Source organism: Medicago truncatula, chromosome 5 (genome assembly GCF_003473485.1).
Source record: "Medicago truncatula cultivar Jemalong A17 chromosome 5, MtrunA17r5.0-ANR, whole genome shotgun sequence".
In the NCBI taxonomy this organism is placed as follows: domain Eukaryota; kingdom Viridiplantae; phylum Streptophyta; class Magnoliopsida; order Fabales; family Fabaceae; genus Medicago; species Medicago truncatula.
Genome location: NC_053046.1, coordinates 21,240,125 through 21,260,919, shown reverse-complemented (window position 1 = coordinate 21,260,919; position 20,795 = coordinate 21,240,125). Strand labels below are relative to the sequence as shown.

The window sequence follows — 20,795 nt, the reverse complement described above, 5'->3', positions numbered from 1 at the left end:
TGAGTTAATCTTATGGGAATCGAGAGGAATCTAATAATAAAGACTTGAAATACGTATGAGAGGAAAAAACTTTAAATGCACTTTTTTTTTTTGACAAAAAATGCACTTTTAAATCTCTAAATTTGTTTATTCTCTATTTTCATTTTCTCATTTTTAAATCTAAAAGAATAATATCTAATTTTTAAAATACTGTAAATTTAACAAGTTACTAAGTGAAGAGACAATCTATATTTTTAAGAAATTTGATTTTTTTTATTTTACATTTTAAGTTCCAATTCTAAACAAATACTTTTATAATATAGAAAATAAAATAATAGGAGTCAATCTTTATAAGGAAACTTTGAAAGAATCTCAAAATCAATTAGTTCAAAGGAAGTATGGGACATTCTTTCAAAGTATCATGAAGGTGATGATAAGGTGAAATTGATTAAGCTTCAATCACTGAGGAGGAAATTTGAGCTGATGCAGATGGAAGATGATCAGAAGATTTCTGAATACATCTCCAAACCCATCAATCTTGTGAATCAAATGAAGGCTTGTAGTAAAGCTATTACTGATCAACAGATAGTTGAGAAGATTATGAGGACCCTCATAAACCCTAGAAATATAAAACTACTTATGTTGCTTATGTAACAAGCATCAATTGCTGCGCTAACAAATCCTACGTAGATTTTTTTAAAAAAATTTGTAATTTCCAATTTTTTTTTAAGAATGTCAACTTATTTGCCAAACACTTTTTAAAAAAAAAAAAATACCTAAGAATTAAATTTTCATATTTTTATTTTCAAGTAAATTATTCCCGAGTATAATTTATGTGTCACCGAAACAAACGCCCTCTAATCCTTCCATTACTTCCCTATTGCACTCACTACTATGTACAAAGCTATTTTTTATTTTATTTTTTGATAATCAATCATCTTATTTATTTTCTTTTTCATGTTTTTCTATCATAAGATACACACAAAATTACATTAAAGTTGGGTGACTTTCCCATTTTAAGGTGATTAAATCCTTTTTTAGGCATTCGTTCAAGATGAAGTTAGTGTTTGCCAAAAACAGGACTGAACTATCGCAGAAGCAATACCTATATGCATGCATTGCATACGATAGTGACCTCATACAGATAAACCGTCTCATCCTGTTTTTTGTCATGTTGCAAAGTAGTACATTATTTTTTTTCTTTCACACTTCCAATGTATACTGAAAAAACGGCTAGGATTCAAAAATCAGTCAAAAAAGGTATGGTCTAAGGTGAAAACCCACTGAGCTGTATAATCTTTCTAATTTAAAGTGACATATGATTCAACTGTAGGACCAAAGGAACAAGCAAAGCTAATTTTAGTTTTCAGTCAAATGTTAAAATGATTATTTTATTCTTAGTCAATCAAAAAAGAAAAAAGTTATCGTGAGCTTAACTCAATTGGTATGGATAATGCATAATATATTTAACGTCTGGGGTTCGAATCCCAGCCACCACTAAAAAAAGAGTGGTTATTTAATTTTTTATCTACATACATTGCATTTTTTTTTTAAATTTTACTCTAGATTTGTTTTGAGGATTATCTTCTAAAGAATTGTTACTCTAAATCATTAATAAATTTTGTATTCTATAGATAACCTTTATGACTGTGCACTGATTATTTACCTGAAAAATTGGATTACGTATTCATTTAAGTTGGTTTTACCATGATAACATTTTGCTATTATTTGCTATAAATATTCCAAAAATATCTATAAAATAAGTTATGATAATTATATAAAAAAATGATATTATGTACTTTTTCCGAATAGTTAATTTTTTTCCATATTTTTCTTTACAAAGAAGTTTTTAATGAATTAATAAAGACCTGATAGAATAGATTCAAGTTACATTAGATAGATGATGTGTCATGGTTTTTGAAAGAATTTAGAGAAATCCTTTATGATGTGTCATTGTTTGATTTATTAAGAAATAAACCAATTTTTAAAATGAATGAAAGAGGAAAGTAGTTATGTTAAGAGAAATGATATTTAAACATCTATTTTGTAATACTCAATTCATTTTAAAATGAGTGTCATTTTAGCCAATTGCACATAGATTAATGAATGGAATAATGTTGTTCAATGATATGATACTTTTACTAAAATAGCCTCGCTGGTTATTGGTGCATTTGTCATCATTATAAATTAAAGTACAAAATGATACTTTTGAAACGGAGGGAGTAATTTTTATGACAACTTTCTCTATCATACTCACATTATATGATTTTTTTTTGTCTAGTAACTTAGTAGCTAGAATTCACTTTTTTTAAGATGAATAAGTGGGTTGTCCGATGTTCGAACCCCAACCCCTATATATAATAATACATGTTTGTGCCAACTCAGCTAGCCCACGAAGACTACTCATATTATTTTTTTACTTTATCTTTCTATTATTTTGGTTTCGTACAAATATCCAATTTTTCTTATTTGTTGTTCAAATAACATTCTTCCTATTGTTTGGCTAATGTTAATTTAGTTTTTACTCTTTTTTAGAATATTATTTTCTACATTAATAAACAACAACTCAAAAGCTTTTTTTGAAGGAAATGTTGAACATCTCAAAAGTTGTTTATAACATTTTTCCATATTATATTCTACTTTTTTCTTTATTTTATTTAAAAAAAGCAAAGGTTAGTTATGGTATTTCAGAAGCACACGTGAAAAAAAACTTGTTGGCATGCAAAGACTGGCCGTTGGTAAAAAAATCACCACACTCTCCCCTCATTCGTTAACACTCTTTTCTTTTAACCTTAACCCATCACTTCCACCTCATCACCCACTCCCTTATCTCCACGTCATCCACATCTAGTTAATCTCACAGAACAATCCAACGGTCCTCATTCAATATTCTAGACTCTTCCACTCTCACAACACCAATAGTGGTAAGTCTTAACCATGGTTAGTTACTTTCTTAACCTCACTCCAGTTAAATCATAGAGAAACAAACATCAACATAAATAGAGTAGTCCTTCTTCATTTCGATTCTAAAGCTTTTTGTTTATTGTTTAGAAATTAGTACTTAAACTAAAAAAACTGAATCGGAGGATTAATACAAAAAAAAAAAAAAAAAAACTGAGTCGACTCTAACGAGTTGTCTCGAGTTGGACTCAGTTCTCTTCATTCCTAAAACCTCGAAACTCTTTGGTTCCTCGTCCCTTTCAGATCTTACATTGATTAGAACAAATTCGAATTCGAAGCTCAAGCTCAATCAACACCGTTCAATTTGATTCCTTTTTTATTAAGGTATAATTCATATTTTACGTTAATTTTTTTTCTTATTATCTTAAGTAATTATACCGTTAAATATATCAAGTTACTTTGGAGTTTTTTTTCTTCTTATTGTTTTGAGGCAGAAAAGTTTTCACGTGTTAAAAGGTTTAGGAGTAATGAATGTTCATGAATGTTGAAAAACTGAAGCATATTTAACTGTTTAAAAACGTGTTTTTTTTATTACTTTTTGACCGAGATTTAATCTGTTAATTAATTAATTAATTAATTATTCCGCGTGATTTATGTGGATAACTTATTAAGCTTGTATCTAGCAGTGAATTTAGACTGAATCTAATTTTTTATTTTTTTTAATTTGTGCAGATTTTTGTTTTTTATGCTATAAATAAGCAAGATGGGGTTGTTGTGTTGATGTAAAATTCACTGAGTGTGTAATTTTACTAGAGATTGAAAATTTTGATATTTGGTGGTTCTGTTGATTGATGATTGTTGTGGTGGAAGTGATTGGTGTTGCTTTTACACATTCAATAGCATTATTGGCTCTGAAGAAGAAGAAAAAGGAGATTTTTTCCTTCTGGGTTTGTTTATGTCTCGAAAACTAGAGAGTCCAGTTCAGACCCAGATGGCAGTTGCAGTGATGAGGAGTCCTCTTGGGAGGGAGTATCATGGGAGTCAGAGTCAGAATCAAAGCCAGAGGCAACCTGCTGGGAGGAGACGCGTGTTCGTCCAAACCGATAAGGGTTGTGTGCTTGGTATGGAATTGGATCGCGGGGACAATGTACATACCGTTAAGAGGAGGTTGCAGCTTGCTCTTAATGTTCCTGTTGAAGAGAGTTCTCTTACTTTTGGTGATATGGTCTTGAAGAATGACCTTAGTGCTGTTCGGAATGATTCGCCTCTTTTATTGACGAGGAGTTTGCTTCATAGAAGCTCATCAACTCCTTGTTTGTCTCCAACTGGGAGGGATATCCAGCAAAGGGATAAGAGCGGTCCTATTGAGATATTGGGGCAATCCACACGCCTTGATGTAATGAAACTCATGGCTAAGGATATTGTGAAGGCGATTAAGATGGGGATCGATCCGGTTCCTGTTAATGGTGGGCTTGGAGGTGCGTATTATTTTAGGGATTGTAATGGGGATAGTGTTGCTATTGTGAAACCGACTGATGAGGAGCCTTTTGCGCCGAATAACCCTAAAGGTTTTGTTGGTAAAGCTCTTGGACAGCCGGGGTTGAAACGATCTGTTCGGGTTGGGGAGACGGGTTTTAGGGAGGTTGCGGCTTATCTTTTGGACTATGATCATTTTGCTAATGTGCCTCCTACTGCCTTGGTGAAGGTTACTCACTCGATCTTCAATGTCAATGATGAAGTCAATGGGAATTGTTTCCGGAGAAAGAGACTGGTTAGCAAGATTGCTTCTTGTCAGCAGTTCATACATCATGATTTTGATGCTAGTGATCATGGTACGTCGAGCTTCCCGGTTGCTTCGGTGCATCGTATAGGGATATTAGATATTAGGATTCTTAACACAGATAGACATGCTGGAAACTTGTTGGTTAGAAAAGTTGGTGATGGCATTGGAACTTTTGGTCAGGTGGAGCTAATTCCTATTGATCATGGGCTCTGTCTGCCAGAAACTTTGGAGGATCCTTATTTTGAGTGGATTCATTGGCCTCAAGCTTCCATTCCGTTTTCCGATGAGGAGCTTGCCTACATTCGTGATCTAGACCCTGCTCATGACTGCGAGATGCTTCGAATGGAGCTGCCAATGATTCGAGAGGCTTGTCTCAGAGTGCTGGTGCTCTGCACCATTTTTCTCAAAGAGGCTGCTGAATTTGGTCTTTGTCTTGCTGAAATTGGCGAGATGATGACTCGCGAGTTCCACAGGGGTGAGGAGGAGCCTAGTGAACTTGAGGTTGTTTGTTTAGAGGCAAAGAGGATGTTGGCAGAGAGGGAGGAACTATCTCCAAGGACTGAGGTGGGAGATGACGAGTTCTTCTTTGATATTGACTGTGATGAAGGTGGATCAGACTCCACTCCAAAGATGGCAATGGAGGATCCTTTAATCAGAGAAATTTTTCAGCATGCACCTGGAAATGGGCACATGCGCAGCCCACTTTCCAAATTGGATGAGAGCATTGAGGAGGAAGAGGATGAAAATGATGAAGAATCTCCTCAAGAATTTGGTACTTTTTCTGCTCAAGAAAAAGTTGCAACTATTCCGGAGATTACTGTATCACTGAAAAATACCATGTTAGCCGAAAAAAAGCAGAAACACTCTGGAGGAAAACTGGATAACGGTTACTTTACATCATCTGGCCATAGGAGTGCCAATGAGCAGCTTCCTGCAAGCATAAGCTTCGTAATGCTTGCAGATATGACCGAGGATGATTGGACATTGTTTCTTGAGAAGTTTCAAGAGTTGCTGTATCCGGCATTCGCCAAGAGGAAATCTATAACCTTAGGACAGAAGCAGAGGCAGAGGCTTGGTACTTCGTGCCAGTTTTGAAGTTGAGTTATATGTTTGGATGAGAGAGGGAACTAGCCTTTACAGGTTGCAGGGATTGCAGGATTGTTAGAAATATTAGTTCTTGTTTGACATTTGGATGAGGGTAGCAAAAACCACTGTAAATATGTTGTTTGCATCTTGATCTTATGATTTCATTTCTTCTTTTTTTATTTTTAGTTCCCCCCTCCTTGTTGTTTACCTTTGACTTGTCTGATAAATAATTTGTAGGATAAATTTGTGAAATGAATGAAATTTATGTATATAATGAATGACATGAAACCTCTTTTTTTTGCTCAATTTGTTTCATACACATACTGTTAAGTTTTAATTTTGGGAATGACATAATTCAAGTTTTTGTCTTACTTTCTGCACTCAGTTACTTAGAAGGAATATTGATTGATGACAGAATTGGTAATTACATGAAGGTATACAACAAGATTTGTATAGTTAATAAGAACAACCAACTAATTATTGTAACTAGTTATTGCATTTTATAGGTTTAAATGTGTCATTGGTCCATGCACTTTCATCAGATTTTGGCATTGGTCCCTGCACTTTTTTTTGTTTGGCATTGGTCCCTGCACTTTGTAAAAATATTGGTATTGGTCCCTCTGTTAACTTTTTGTTAAAAAAAAAAAAACACAAAACCAACGGAGTGCCACGTGGCCCAATCATTTCACGCCACGTGGCACCAATACTAATATTTTTACAAAGTGCAGGGACCAATACCAATAGTTTTGTATTTTTTTTTAACAGAAAGTTAATAGAGGGACCAATACCAATATTTTTACAAAGTGCAGGGACCAATTCCAAACAAAAAAAAGTGTAAGGACCAATGTCAAAATTTGATGAAAGTGCAAGGACTAAAGACATATTTAAACCCATTTTATAAATACATTTGGAACGAAATTTAAACCACACACATTTAAGCCGACCCTAGTTTTTTTAGTGAGAGAAACTCCAACTTCTCTCTAAGTTTTCGTTTTCTTTCACTCGTCGAGGAGGGGTGGTTTTAGGTCATTTTTTGACCTAAAATCACCCCTCTGCATCCTTTTTTCCTTTTCTTTCAATCTAAATAAGTGATTTCCACATATATCAAGTGTTTTCTTTTGTGCTTTTTCGTGATTTCATCGTCTGAGTGCGGCGTTGTGTTGTTCGTCGTTTTTTGATTTTGCGTCTTGTTGCGGTGTTTGTTTGTTTCATACTGAAAGATCAGCTTCAGTCAATCACAGATTCAATCGATGATTTGGACGTCAACATTGCAGATCCGGAAGCATGAGTATTCTGGTGATTTAGATTTCATCATATTTTTTGTAGGCATTTTGCCGTTATATGCTATTAACTTGGATGCTGTGAGTTTGTTCGCAGATTTATCCTTTACGTTTTTAGCGATGTTAATTCTGATGTATTCTATCAATTTAAATGAATGAATATCGTTTTGTTTTTGTATAAAAAAAAAACCACACACATTTAACTAGTTATTACATTTTATAAATATAGTTGGAACAAATTTCATACAGTAGGTTTTACTAAATATCTTATGCAATGTATTGTTCCTTTTTTGTCTTTTTACTGAAATTAACCTTTATGATTTACACAATGTAAATAGGAGCAAGCAATATGAGGTATAAGATTACGAAATCATCATTTTTAAGTAGCAACTTGCGTTTAAAATTTTATAAAGTTTGATGTATTTTAGTCCCTTCCTTATCCTTGAGCACGTTGTTGTCACTTTTTTATGTCATTGATAAAGTGATGTTTGGTGGCAGACATAGGGAAATCGACATTAATCAAAACCGGGTTCTTTTTGTTTCCTAGTCATGCTACTTGCATCATATCTTGTTAAACCCGCCACTTGTTTTTGCAACACGCACGTGAGCAATGGATACTAGAGGTTGCAAGTGTGCAAATTGCATAGTGATAGTGGAACTTCTTCTAACTGTAGAACTAGATTGGTTTGTTATATTTTTTATATGAATTTGCCGCTCATTTATGTCTCGTAAGATTCGAGAGATTAGTCTCTGCAATCGCACGTATGGAAGATATTCGATTAAAAAAATGTTAATTGAACACACATATTTATAACAATACGCGACATTGCACTCTTTACCATATAAATACAGTAATTAGTCCTTTTTTTTTTTTTTAATATATATAGATGGTGATTTTGTAACATAAAATTTAAGTTGTGTCATTATTCAATTTTACAACTTCGTTTAACACAAAATTGTATATTGTCAATTATTTGTTTAACATATTAACCACAAAAATGCAAAACATTAACAAATTATTTTACATAAATATAAGTATTTCGGTTATTTTTTTGGAATTATGTAAATTAATTAGTTTATGATTTGCATTTTTGCGGTTAACGAAGTAGTTAAAATAGTTAATGAACTTCATGTTAAAAAAGTGTTGCATTGGCTCCTCATGTGAATTTACGTGATCATCTTCTCCAATTTGGGGGATTAGGAGGTTTTTCGAAAAGCTTTCGTTTGCCTTTTAATATTATCTGGATATCAGTGTTGTATACTATTTGGAAGGACATGAATGAGAGGATTTTTAATCAAAAGATCGATATTCTCACATCTTTACTCGAGAAGGTCAAGAGTCATTTATATCGGTTATTAAAAGTGTGTTATGTATTGTTTGATTTTGATTCCGCCTTACTTGAAAGTTGAACCCTTTGATGTGTTTAAAGACCGTTTCCTAAGTTTTCTTTGATGCTGCGTTTGCAGTAGTTTTGTGTTGTAACATACTTTGCTCTTTGTTTCTCTGATACATCTTGTGTTAGAGGGACATTTGTTGTTCGTTTAATATATTTTCTTAGTTTCTTTTTAAAATGTACATTGTATTCTTTAAAAAAATGAACATTTGTGTCGGTAACAAAATTTGAAAATTGGTTGATGAAACAACAAATTTTGTGCTGCAAAAATCTTCCTCTATACTTAAAAAGAAAATATTTTTTCGAAAGAAAAATTCGACAAAAAATGTTTTCTTAGAAGAGAAAAAAAAAGGGACACTGTTGGTGTCAAAATAACAAATTTGTATATAAAAATCTCAAATGAATGACATAGTTTATTTTCCATAATAATTAGCTTAAGGCAAGAAAAAAAATGTCCAAATCAATATAAACAAATATTTTGTGCCGATTATGAATTATTTTATTGCCGTCGAAACTATTTGATTTTTATATTTCTTTGTGTTGCAAGCAACGTAACAACAATAAAGCAAATTTCCTTTTCGATGTTTTCAAAATATTTTGTGACTTATTCATGAGGTGGATTGAAATGGACACGAGTATTATCTTATGTAGCAGTTGTGCTGTTCAACTCGCCCAGCACAGTTCAAGTGCTATGCTACAAAACAAAGGTTACTGATGCTAAAATATAAGCTATTCAGATACTACATCTGTTTTTAATTATAAACTCTTTTTGCTATTTAATTAACTCATAAAAAATAGTGTTGTCTACTACTTCATTTTGTATATAGATGTTTCCATAATATATTATTTATTTTTTGTAACTTATACAAAAATAAAAGTATATTCCACTAAAATTTGTAACCTCTAGAAACTTAATAGTATTTTTTTTGTTTGTTTGTTTGAGGTTTTGGTTTGGTCCTTCCTCTTGTACATATTTTCTCCTTTTTTAATAATATATATGATGAGTGGGGGGACAGAGGATGGAGGTTTCTTGTGGGTGACAACCTCGTTGGGATGTTTAAGTCTCCGCCGGAAGCTTCCCTCACTCTTAGTTCACAAAAAAAGCTAGCGGAAAGACGAACACTCATGTGTCCGTCATTCCGCTCTTTTTACTGTGCTAGTAACATTTTTAAATTATTATCAGCGTTTTTATTTTATTTTATGAAATCTTGATTTTGAATAAAAGTGTATGTATAGATGCTTGTGATTTTTATATTATAACAAACCCAATAAACCATATTTATCTTTTTCAATTACACAAACAATATAACAAATATAATATTAGTTGCATAAAACGAACCTAAACTCCGCTGGCCGCAACTAGACATCCTTACTTCTTCTCTGCTAATTCAAACTCATTCGTCATGTAGATATCTGGTTATGGTGGTGCGCTTACCTACTCACAGCGCTACCACCCTTAACCACGACTGAGGTTGTTTCAAGTGGCCTTCGACGTGTTTTATTCTTTCCACATCCGCAGACCACTCTATTTTCGTTTACATCTTTGAGATCTGGTGTAGTGACACAAACTAGGTTCGTTCAGGATCATCCTAGCTGCAACCCACAACGGATGTTTGTCTCGTCTTTCACGGTTAGGTTTGATCCGAACCTTCTCATCCGGTTTGACTCCTCTGTTACCTGGTGTTTGTTTTTGCTATTGAGTTCTTGCCTCCGTAAATGTTGTCGTTGTGGATCGATGGTGTTGCTGTTGTGAAGGTGGATTTTGTTGTGATGGTTGTTGTTGTTGCGAAGGTGGATTCTGTTAAGGTGACATCGATTTTTGTTGTTGTGGCTTAGTTAGTTGTTGTAGTTTTAATCTAGGTTTGTTTGTCACTGATTCTCTTAAACGACGGTGTTGCAGCTTTTCAACGACAACACGTGCGTTTGTGCTCGTGGTGATGGTTTTGTTTTTTATTTATGATTCTAGGTTTTGGTGGTTTCGTCGCTCTCCGGTTGCCGTTCAGTGGTTGATATTCAATTTCAGTTTATGGATTGTTTGGTCTTAGGTGTATGACATCTCAACTGTCTGGGTTATTTCTTGATTGGTTTTGTCGTTGTTTGGTTGCATTCAGGTGTGGGATGAGTAACACATGTGTTGTTATAAGGGTTTTCATATACACGAAGATATGCTTTGGTGGAGGTGTTTGGGAGTATTGGGAATCTGTGTCGTTTCGGCTATAAGGTGTTTTGTGGCTGTAATATTGAAGAGCAATTTTCTTGTTGTATAATGTTATAGGCGTTTTTGCGAGCAAGCGATTTCACATTCTTCTCCCTATCAGGCCTTTTGTCCTCGTAAGCAACGATATTCCATCACTTAGTAGCTGTGATATTCAATCACTCGAGCTAAGCGAAGAGGTATGAAATCACTGGTCAGTTTTTGCGGTTCTTTGGAAAGTGTGTTTTTGGATGAAGGTGCTTGGGAGAGCTAATGGTGTTTTTGGGGTTTTATTACCGACTGTTTTTCAAAGGTTGTTGGTGCTTGTGTTGGTTTTTGACGTTGCTTTTTGGGGGTTATGTGCGAGCAGCGAAATGTAGGTGGTGGAAGTTGTTTTTCTGTCAGCTTGTGATGATGTTTGAGGGTTTTGGTACAACTTTGAGGATGTTTGTCTTTGATTTTGGTGTCAGCTTTGTTTTTGGTGTTTCCTTTTATTGATTTTGGAGATATCCCTTTGTTAGGAGATGTTTCCTGTAGGTTTTTTGAATTTTGTCTTTGATGCACGGGTGTATGAGTTTACAATTGGGTGCTCCCCATCTATCCATTGTATGTTGCTACTTTACGACTCCTAGCCTAACACGCATTGTGCTGGTTATGATTCATTGTAATTTTAATCAATTCTATTTTGGCTTCTTAAAAAAATAAACAAATATAATATAAATTTTTATCTTTTTTAATGACAACAATATAACATTATTATAGAAAAATTTGTTTAAAGATATAATTGAAATAATGAAAAAGTCAACACAATATCCCCCATTCCATTTATATATAGTATAGACAACTTGCTTTGATCATATTTTTTAACTAATATATAATTACAAATTTTAGCATGCAAGATGTTGTTTGATTTGTTTCGATAAATATTTTTAAAATATTAAATTTTTATAATTTTATACTATAGACAATTATATATATTAGCAGTCAAAGTTTTGTATTGACGTGTGTAAAGTCATCGACTACGACATGTATTTTGAAATAGTATTACTTATGTCAATGTAATAACTTATATTTCCAAGACAAATATTCCTTTTATACAATCTTTGACCAATTCTTTAAGACATACTCTCTCCGTCTCAAAATGTAAAAAAAAAACTGACTTTTTTTGTCCTAAAATTTAAGCAAAAAAGATAAACTTTTAATCTATTTAATATTTTTTTTTATTAAAAAACCAACCTTTTTCAAGAAAACTTTTGCTTATTCCTAACTAATGATTTCCGTAGCTCGATTTTTTTTTCTTCAGCTTCTTGTTTTTTTGTTTGTTTGGTCCTTCCTCTTGTGTGTGTGTATATATATATATATATATATATATATATATATATTTTTTAATAATATATTTGATGAGTGAGGGACAGAGGATGAAGGTTTCTTGTGGGTGATCACAATCTCGTTGGGATGTTCAAGTCTTCGTCAGATGCTTCCCTCGCTCTTAGTAAAAAAAAAACTAGCGGAAAGACGAACATTTATATGCCCGTCATTCCACTCTTTTTACTGTGCTAACGTTTTTAAATTATTATCAGTCTCAAAATATAAGGAAAAAACTGAATTTGTCCCAAAATATAAGAAAAAAAAACAAACTTTTGATCTATTTAATCTTGTTTTTTTTAAAAAAAATTATCTTTTCCAAGAAAAACTTTTGCTTATTTTCATGAAATTAAATGCGAATTACATTTAATTTTCTCTCTCTTCTATTTTCTCCATAATCAATAGTCAATGAAAATTGTTTTTACATATTTCCATCAAACTTATTAAAAAAATCACAAAAAAACTACTCTAAATTCTTATATTTTACTAATTTTATTAATAAATGTGATTTATTTTTCTTTTCTTACAATTTGGGACATAGAGAGTAATTATCATTCTATTTTATTCTCTAATACCTTGTAAAAGCACAGTGGAAAATGACTACATAACAAGCTCATCCTTTTCCATAAATATGGTAAAGATTACTAGATATCAAAATAATAATAATAGACACTACTTAGTATAAAGGGGCAAATGATTCTTCCATTCACTTAGAAGCTTCAAAACCACACCAACAATTATTATAATCATTTGACTCTAAATTGATTAGAGTCAAATGTGTTTAATTAAAGGAGGTAGGGGGTGCTATTCTATTCTTGTATCCGAGGGTTTAACATGTCATTGTCACTAATTTTATTCTATAGTATTTGAGTTAACTAGATAAGATAAACATAGAGATTTGGTGAAACACTTGATCATTGATAATCTAAGTTCCAACAACTTTACTGTGGGCCTGATAGGATTTTGCATCTAACAAAATCTACTACTACCTAGTTTAATAATTTGCCATTAATGGCCATAACTTAAGTGCTGAATTTCTGCCGGAAATATTAATTAAGCTATAGTACAACTTATTTAGAGGTTGGTTTGCGGTAGTTATGCATCGCATAAATTTAGAAATGGTTTTTGTCAATTGTACTCCAAAATCATTTCTGGATTTATGCAGGGTGCATAAGGATTTCCTTATGCACCATAATCACACCCGGTTTGCAGTTGTGGAGGTTTTTTTTGAAGATTCTAAATTAGCCTACCTAAATTGACAGCGAGGAGAATTGAATATGCGACTTTGAGGAGGAACATATTCTGAAGTTCTAGATCAATATCACCAGACCAACCTAAATGAATTTGCAATTGTCGAAGCTTGAAAGTGACTTTGATGACGTGGCATCCTAATCTGTTCCGTTTTTTATTGTCACTTGGTCTGACACAAAATTTATAGTACTAGTTTGCATTGTAAGATTCAATGATATGTGGGAGAAAAAAATAATAGGAGGAGTAAAACTGGGACTTGTATAATGGTCCCCGTAATTAGCATCAAAAGTAAAGTGATAGCAAGGTTTGATGATAGTAGTTTCTTTTTCCAACTTGACAAAACGTTGTAATTATCAATATTTTTGAGATTATCTCAAAACCATTATTTTTTCCTTAACAATTCTTATATTTTTTATGGCATAATCTTTGACTTGAGCAGTGAGCAGTAGATAGTTAGGACTTGGTCACGCCTTACATTTAAGAGCTTTAATATAGAAAACATTTAAAAAGAATTTCAAAATTTTCATACTGGCAAAAAAATATAAAGAAAAAAAAATTAATGTATTTAGTTCAAAATTTATACCAAATACATCAACTTATGTTGACAATCTTTTGCTTAAATTTTGGACGGAAGAAGTATATATATATATATATATATAGTGGGAAAGAAATGTGAAGTTTTAACAAGATAAGTTGTATATTGTCCGATTGTTTGTGCCTAGTATATGAAAAAAAAAATTGGGTAATATTATGGTGAAGTTATAGCCACACTCAGTCACACGCTGGGTTCGCTCTTGAATGAAGGTTGGGATTTTAGTCGTATGATGTTTGGGAAGTTACAATGATAGCACAACAAAGGAGAAGAATATATAAGGGGAAATAGCTGAAAATATGAAATGGAATTAAGGGTTCTTCTGTCATTTCACGATGTAAAAATAATATTAAGGGTGTAACTAGAAAATATCCCTTATAGTTGACTATGTAGAGATATGTTAGCCTGTAATTTCGACAGACTTATTTAATATGGTCAACATCTAGTTGATTTTTAACTTTGTAGGAATCGAAGACTTTCTCATTCTAAGTTGAGGGTTTCGACAAGATAGAAAGCTTAGCGCGCATAGTTAGAAGTTCGACAGAGCAAGGCTGAAAGTGCAATCACGTCAAAGTCAAGCATTCAAGCGGGAAAAACACGATTTCAAGCTTAAAGGCAGTTTCCTTAGTGGGAACACGGGGCAAGCAGTTGTCCAAGATGGAGGAAGTGTTGATCGTGAGATTAGTCTTTTGCCAGTTATTTTTATTTATGTATAAATAAGAGTTTTCAAGTCGGAAAATGGGTCGCAAATCATTTATAAAATTTTTACAACACTCAAACTACCGGCGTCTAGGGAAACAAGTTATACAAAATGTATGTAAATTGATTTGTAGACAACTTTACTTTTAATGAAATGCATTTTACCTTTCCTTTAAGTTTATGCGTTTAAACTTTTACCCTTTCCTTTAATTTTATCTTGCTTTTACTTGCAATCTCAAACCTGTCGAGAGACAATGCCTTTTTCGTTCTACAACCCGTCCTGCTTTCTAAGTAACCTGAGTGCATTTCGTGGCCTTTTTTAAACCATTTTTTTTTATCAAAACCTTTGCACAACATGTCATGAGATTTCTAGCTCGGTCTCGCTTGTAATAATCAGAACTAGCCCGTAGTTTGTCAAAAACACCGGTAAACAAGATGGCAATTGGATTCAAGTCTAACTAACACCAAACATAAAAATTCATAATGGGTTGGTAAATACCCAAATTTTTACGTCAGAGCTTGAGTAATTATCTGCAAGAGTAGTGCTAGCAATACTTTAGATATTTTTTTTATATTTTGGTCAAGACTTTAGATGTTTTCTATTTGACTAAATAAAAAACATACCCTAGTTATAACTTTGTTAAAAGACACATTTATAAAAATTAATTGGTATTTTTAACAAATGTTCATAAAATAACTTGCTAAAAGATACATTCATAAAAGGTGGCTTCTAGCAAAACTCATATTACAATGTACTCCCTCCGTTTTTTAATATAAGTAAAATTGACTTTTTTGGTTCATTCATTTAATGATGTATGTGGTTCATAATATATACCACGTACATCATTAAATAAATGAATCTAAAAAGTCAATTTTGCTTATATTTAGAAACAGAGGGAGTATTATATTTTATAATTTAATTATTTACTCCCTCCGGTCCTATTTATAAGAGAATTTTGGGTCAACAAAAGTTGATGTATTTAGTTAAAAATTCAGTCCAAATACATTCACTTTTGTTGACCTAAATTTCTCTTATAAATAGGACCGGAGGTAGTATTTTACTATTTTAATTACCTTGTGGATTAGGTGCAGATACGGGGGCTTAGGCACCCGGTAGGTACCAGACACTTAACTTAGAGAAATGATATTTGTACAACCATTTTTTTGACAATTTTTGAAACATCTCTCCCTCACATACTGACATGTGTTTTTATTCTCTCTCTTATTCTTTCTCTCTCCATTGTGTTTGTCCAATTACAATAGGAGAAAAATGATTGTCACTAAAGTTATCTAGTATTAGTTGTAATTGCGTATGAAGCTATAGCCATGCTGAAACCTCAAAAGTCAAAACTATACGATGGCTGCAATTGCAATTGCAATTGCCAAATACAATTTAAAATTGCAAAACATTATATTACTGCTGCAATGGAAGTCGTGGAGTACAATTTAGAACTTTGGTATAAACTAGACATAGACACTACAAGAAACAATGAAGTTAGCTAGGAAACATTTCCTAGGAATAGAAGCCAAATTCCTAGGTAAGCAGGCTTTCCTAGAAAGTTTCCGAGGAATCATTTCCTAGGTATATTTAAAGTTGTGCCTAGGAAATTTCCGAGGATTCTCCGAGGAAGTTGTTAGCTAGGAAAACACCTAGGAAAATTTCCTAGGAAACGTCCCTGCAAAAAACTGCAAAAACCTGCCACCACTGTCATTGTTCTGCCACCACTGTCCATGTGAAAATTAAAAATAAAAAATAGTTTAAAATATTTTGAAACAATTAAAAATAAAATTCGAAATTCAATTTAAAATATAAAAATTGGCAATTTTTTTTTATTTGAACCAAAAAAATGTGAAAAATTCAGGATATTTAATTTTTGTTTCCTAGGAAATATTCCTCGGAAAACTGCTAAAAAATAAAAATAAAACCAAAAAATATACAAATTTTCCCCTAAAATTATGTTAATTAAATAATAATTTTAAATATTATTTTACATTTCAAATACTCAAATAAACGGAAAATATATTCATCGACGAGAGGGTGTAAGACACACCCGCAACTCGCGGAAGAAAGTACAAAAAGGACCGTATATAAGCGGTACACCAAAACCCAAAAAACAAGACCCAATAATGATGCGAGGAATATACACAAAGGGCCACAATAGCATATCCCTGCATCAAAATCGAACAAAAAGGGCCACCAGCCAAAACAGAACCTAATAACAGCCACTGTAGCATCAACAAGCTAAAACAAAAGAACATAGCTGCTGCAATATCAAACTGCAGCATTCACATGGTCCATAAAACTAGCCTAAAACTATCTAAAGCATCATATTTAAACAAAGTAGTCAAAATATTTTTCTCATCTGAAGCATCATATTTAATTGGTGTCATCACTTTCATCCTCCTCAATGTTGGGATTGTGTGACTCATCTGAACCATTTTCTTCAACACCAACTCGCCTTGATGTGCTTGCGATCAATTCCTCAAATCGTCGATCAACGCTTTCTTGAAATGCTCTATATTGCTCAGCGTCCCGTTCCATCTTGTCCCGCAACTCTTGCTCCATTAGCTTACGAGCCTGCAACTCCTGTGTCAAATGTTCTATCTGGGCAATCACATGAGGAGGCAATGTTTCCTGGTTACTTGAAGACCCTTCTCCAAATGAAGGCTCATTGATTACAGATCCATGCTCCATGAGGGGAGCATTCCGACCAAGACCATACCACTTATGCTTTGTCCCGGGTCCTGATACCTTCCTCCAAAGTTCCAGCTTGATCGCATCAGATAATTCTTCATAGGTCGAATATTCTCGTGACTCTTCCAAGAATATTCGTACCTCCTCCCGAAAAGCTACCTGTATACATAAATAATAAACGGAAATTGCTTAATAACTCTTAACTGCAAAACCAAACAGCACAAACACTCCAAACCAGAACAGCCACAATAGACAACAGTACTAGTATTCCAAATTAGAAAATAACACCATATTGATAACATATACAGAGAATGGCAAAATTGCTTCCTATTTAGATTATCTCTCTTTTTGTCAAGAGAACATATCCTTTTTAACTCTTAACTGCAAAACCAAACAGCACAAACACTCCAAACCAAAACAGCCACAATAAGGGAGATCCCAAAAAATACTTCTTTTGGTCCAATTGTGTTCTACACCGTATCCTTCGTATCTGACTCTTTGGCCAACATCTGGAAATCTCCATAGAGCGCTGACTCTACGGAATATTTCATTTGATGTTTTCTTAGGAGGTGGACCATCTTTTTCAATTGTGTCTTTCCTAAACTGATTCCTCTTCCTCCGGAATTCATGATCGTCTGGTGTGAAGCAACGATGACAGTCAAACCACGAATTCTTTCGTCCATTTTTCAAGTAAAATGCCTTTGTATCTTTCATGCAATGAGGACAAGCTAATCTACCATGAGTTGACCATCCAGACAACATGCCATATGCAGGAAAGTCGTTAATAGTCCACATTAAAGCTGCCCTCAATGTGAAATTCTCCTTCTTTGCAATATCGTATGTCACTTCACCAACCCACAACCTTCTCAAATCATCAACTAAGGGTTCTAAAAACACATCAATACCGTCAGTTGGGTTCGACGGTCCTGGTACAATACAACTCAAGAACATGTAAGGTTTTGTCATGCACATCTCAGGAGGAAGATTATATGGGGTAACAATTATTGGCCAACAAGAATAAGGCCTAGCCGAGGCTGTGTTATACGCAGTAAATCCATCAGAGCATAATCCAAGTCTCACATTACGTGGATCGTTTGCAAAATCAGGATGTACCTTATCAAAGTGCTGCCACGCCACTCCGTCACAAGGATGTCGCATCACCTCTGAATCAGTTTTATTGTAATAATGCCACGTCATATGACCAGCCGTGTGCATTGATGCAAACAATCTCTTCAGTCTTGGTATTATTGGCAGGTAAAACATTGACTTGACTGCGACTCGTTTCTTCTTATGATCAACATCATCGCCACTCACTCCATACCTTGGTGAATTGCAAAATTTACACTCCTCCAACGCACCATCATTCTTACCAAATTCATTGTCGTAAAACAACATGCACCCGTTAACACAACAATCAATCTTTTTTTCTTCCAATCCCAACTTCATCACCAATTGCTTAGCTTCATAATAACTTAATGGTAAATTTTCTGGTACAGGAGTCGAATCCCTCATCATTTTCGTGTAGTACTCCGCACATTCTTCTGGTACATTCCAATTTGACTTTCCAGCTAAAAGCCTCACACACATGGATAACTTCGACTGAGATGACCCTTCAAACAACGGTTCATTTACTTTTTTCATCATTGAGTAAAACTTCAACGCCTTCTCATTCGGGATTATTTCCTCTTCAATGCCCTCATTGTAAGACAAATTCACCCCGAGAGCGTCACCAACCATATCTTCCATGAGGCCAAAGTTTTCACACTGTGTATGTGCTCCACTACTTGAAGCCTGCATATTAACATCAAACTCATCCGGCTCTTGTTCACCATGATGTCTCCACACATAATAATCCTCCATAAAACCAACATCCTCTAAATGTTTTATGACATCTTTTGGGCTCTGAATCAACCTACACGTACATTTAAGACATGGACATCTAATCCCTCCCTCACTTCTAAAAATATCTTGCGACATGGTGAAAGCAACAAATTCACGAATTCCTTCCTTAAATTGAGCTTTAAGTGTCCTTTTCCCCGGTCTTTTTCTATCGTACATCCAACTTCGATGAAGAATATACTGATCCATCTTCTGCATCATTGACATTAATTCAAATTAATTTATATTTTCTATAAGAATATATTTCTTTTTAATTAACAACCTAATTCCTTAGAAATTAGCTTTTTTACTAACGAACATTTTTATATATACTGTTCTAGCTATGATGACTCACCTAATATGACTACTATTTGTTTTTTATAAGGATTATTTTGGAGGACCAAAAATATATATTTTTTGTAAAAAGTTTTCAAAATAATGACTATTATTAAAAATTTTAATCTTCTGCATCATTCACATTAATTCAAATTAATTTATATTTTCTATAAAAATATATTTCTTTTTAATTAACAACTAAATTCTTTAGAAATTACACCCTCCGTGTCAAAATATAAGCAAAAATCACTTTTTAAGTTTATTCATTTAATGATGTATGTGGTCCATATTATGAACCACATACATCATTAAATGAATGAACCTAAAAAGTGAATTTTGCTTATATTTTGATACGGAGGGAGTAGCTTTTTTACTAACCAACATTTCTATACTGTTATAGCTTTGATGACTCACCTAATATGACCACTATTTGCTTTTTATAAGGATTATTTTGAAGAACTTAAAATATCTATTTTTTGAAAAAAGTTCTAAAAATAAGGATTATTATTAAAAATTATAATTTTTTGGAGAACTAAAATTATCATTAAAATTTTATAGGAACTAAACTTAAAATATTAATTATTTTTATAGGGACTAACTGTTCTAACATTAAATAAAAAATACTAGAAGAAAAAAACACCAGCAAAAATAACTAAAATAATTACTAACCTAAAATTATTTTTACTAACTAATATTTTTATCTTTGCTAAAAAAAACTAATATTTTTATCAATAACTAAGACAACAATTTAACTTCCTTAAAAAAAAACAACAATTTTACTAGCATCTTTTAATAGATATTAACAAACAGTTTAAATGTTAATCACAAGATTTTTTTACTTATAATTTTAAATAAATAATAAAAACTAACCTCAAATAATATAATTTGATGACAATCCAGATCGAAAAAGTAGTAGCCAGCAACAACAACAACTTGTAATAGGAAATGAAATTAAATATTAACTGCAAAAAATAATATAACATATATTACATTAACATTTTATTTATAAATATAAAAGTTGAAATCAATTAAGAAAATAGTTACCTTATATGAAGAAAAAACACATGCAAGAGCAATTGTTGAATACTAGAGATGGAAAATAAAATTGTAGTGAGAAGTGTCAAAAATATGGAATGGAAAATGTAATAGAGAAGTGTTCAAAGACATATATATTCACATGAAGCCAATTAAATAACCCAACAGTGCATTTCAACGTTCACCTGCTAATATCAATTGCATCTATCAGGCTTTTTCAGTCTCCAACGTAAAAATACAGCTGCCATGTTACCTTTAACAGTAAAAAGCTGCTGCATTTTGTACCATGTGTTTACCTAGGAAATATTTCCTCGGTAACACCTCTAT

The 20,795-nt window shown here is 32.9% G+C and overlaps 2 protein-coding genes across 2 annotated transcripts; one reads left to right on the top strand and one right to left on the bottom strand.

Moving 5' to 3' along the window:
• The first annotated feature begins 3,010 nt into the window (after positions 1–3,010).
• Positions 3,011–6,030, top strand: LOC25479529 (phosphatidylinositol 4-kinase gamma 5). The gene is made up of 2 exons (XM_013588047.3): positions 3,011–3,264; positions 3,613–6,030. Exon 2 carries the CDS (start codon positions 3,836–3,838, stop codon positions 5,756–5,758), a length of 1,923 nt encoding a protein of 640 aa, XP_013443501.1. The 5' UTR covers positions 3,011–3,264; positions 3,613–3,835; the 3' UTR covers positions 5,759–6,030.
• Positions 6,031–16,901: 10,871 nt separating this feature from the next.
• LOC120580643 (uncharacterized) lies at positions 16,902–20,355 on the bottom strand. The gene is made up of 3 exons (XM_039834675.1): positions 20,304–20,355; positions 17,610–19,310; positions 16,902–17,378 (listed from the first exon to the last, which is right to left on the bottom strand). The coding sequence occupies exons 2-3, from the start codon at positions 19,305–19,307 to the stop codon at positions 16,902–16,904; spliced, it is 2,175 nt and encodes a 724-aa protein (XP_039690609.1). The 5' UTR covers positions 19,308–19,310; positions 20,304–20,355.
• Between the last annotated feature and the right edge of the window lie 440 nt (positions 20,356–20,795).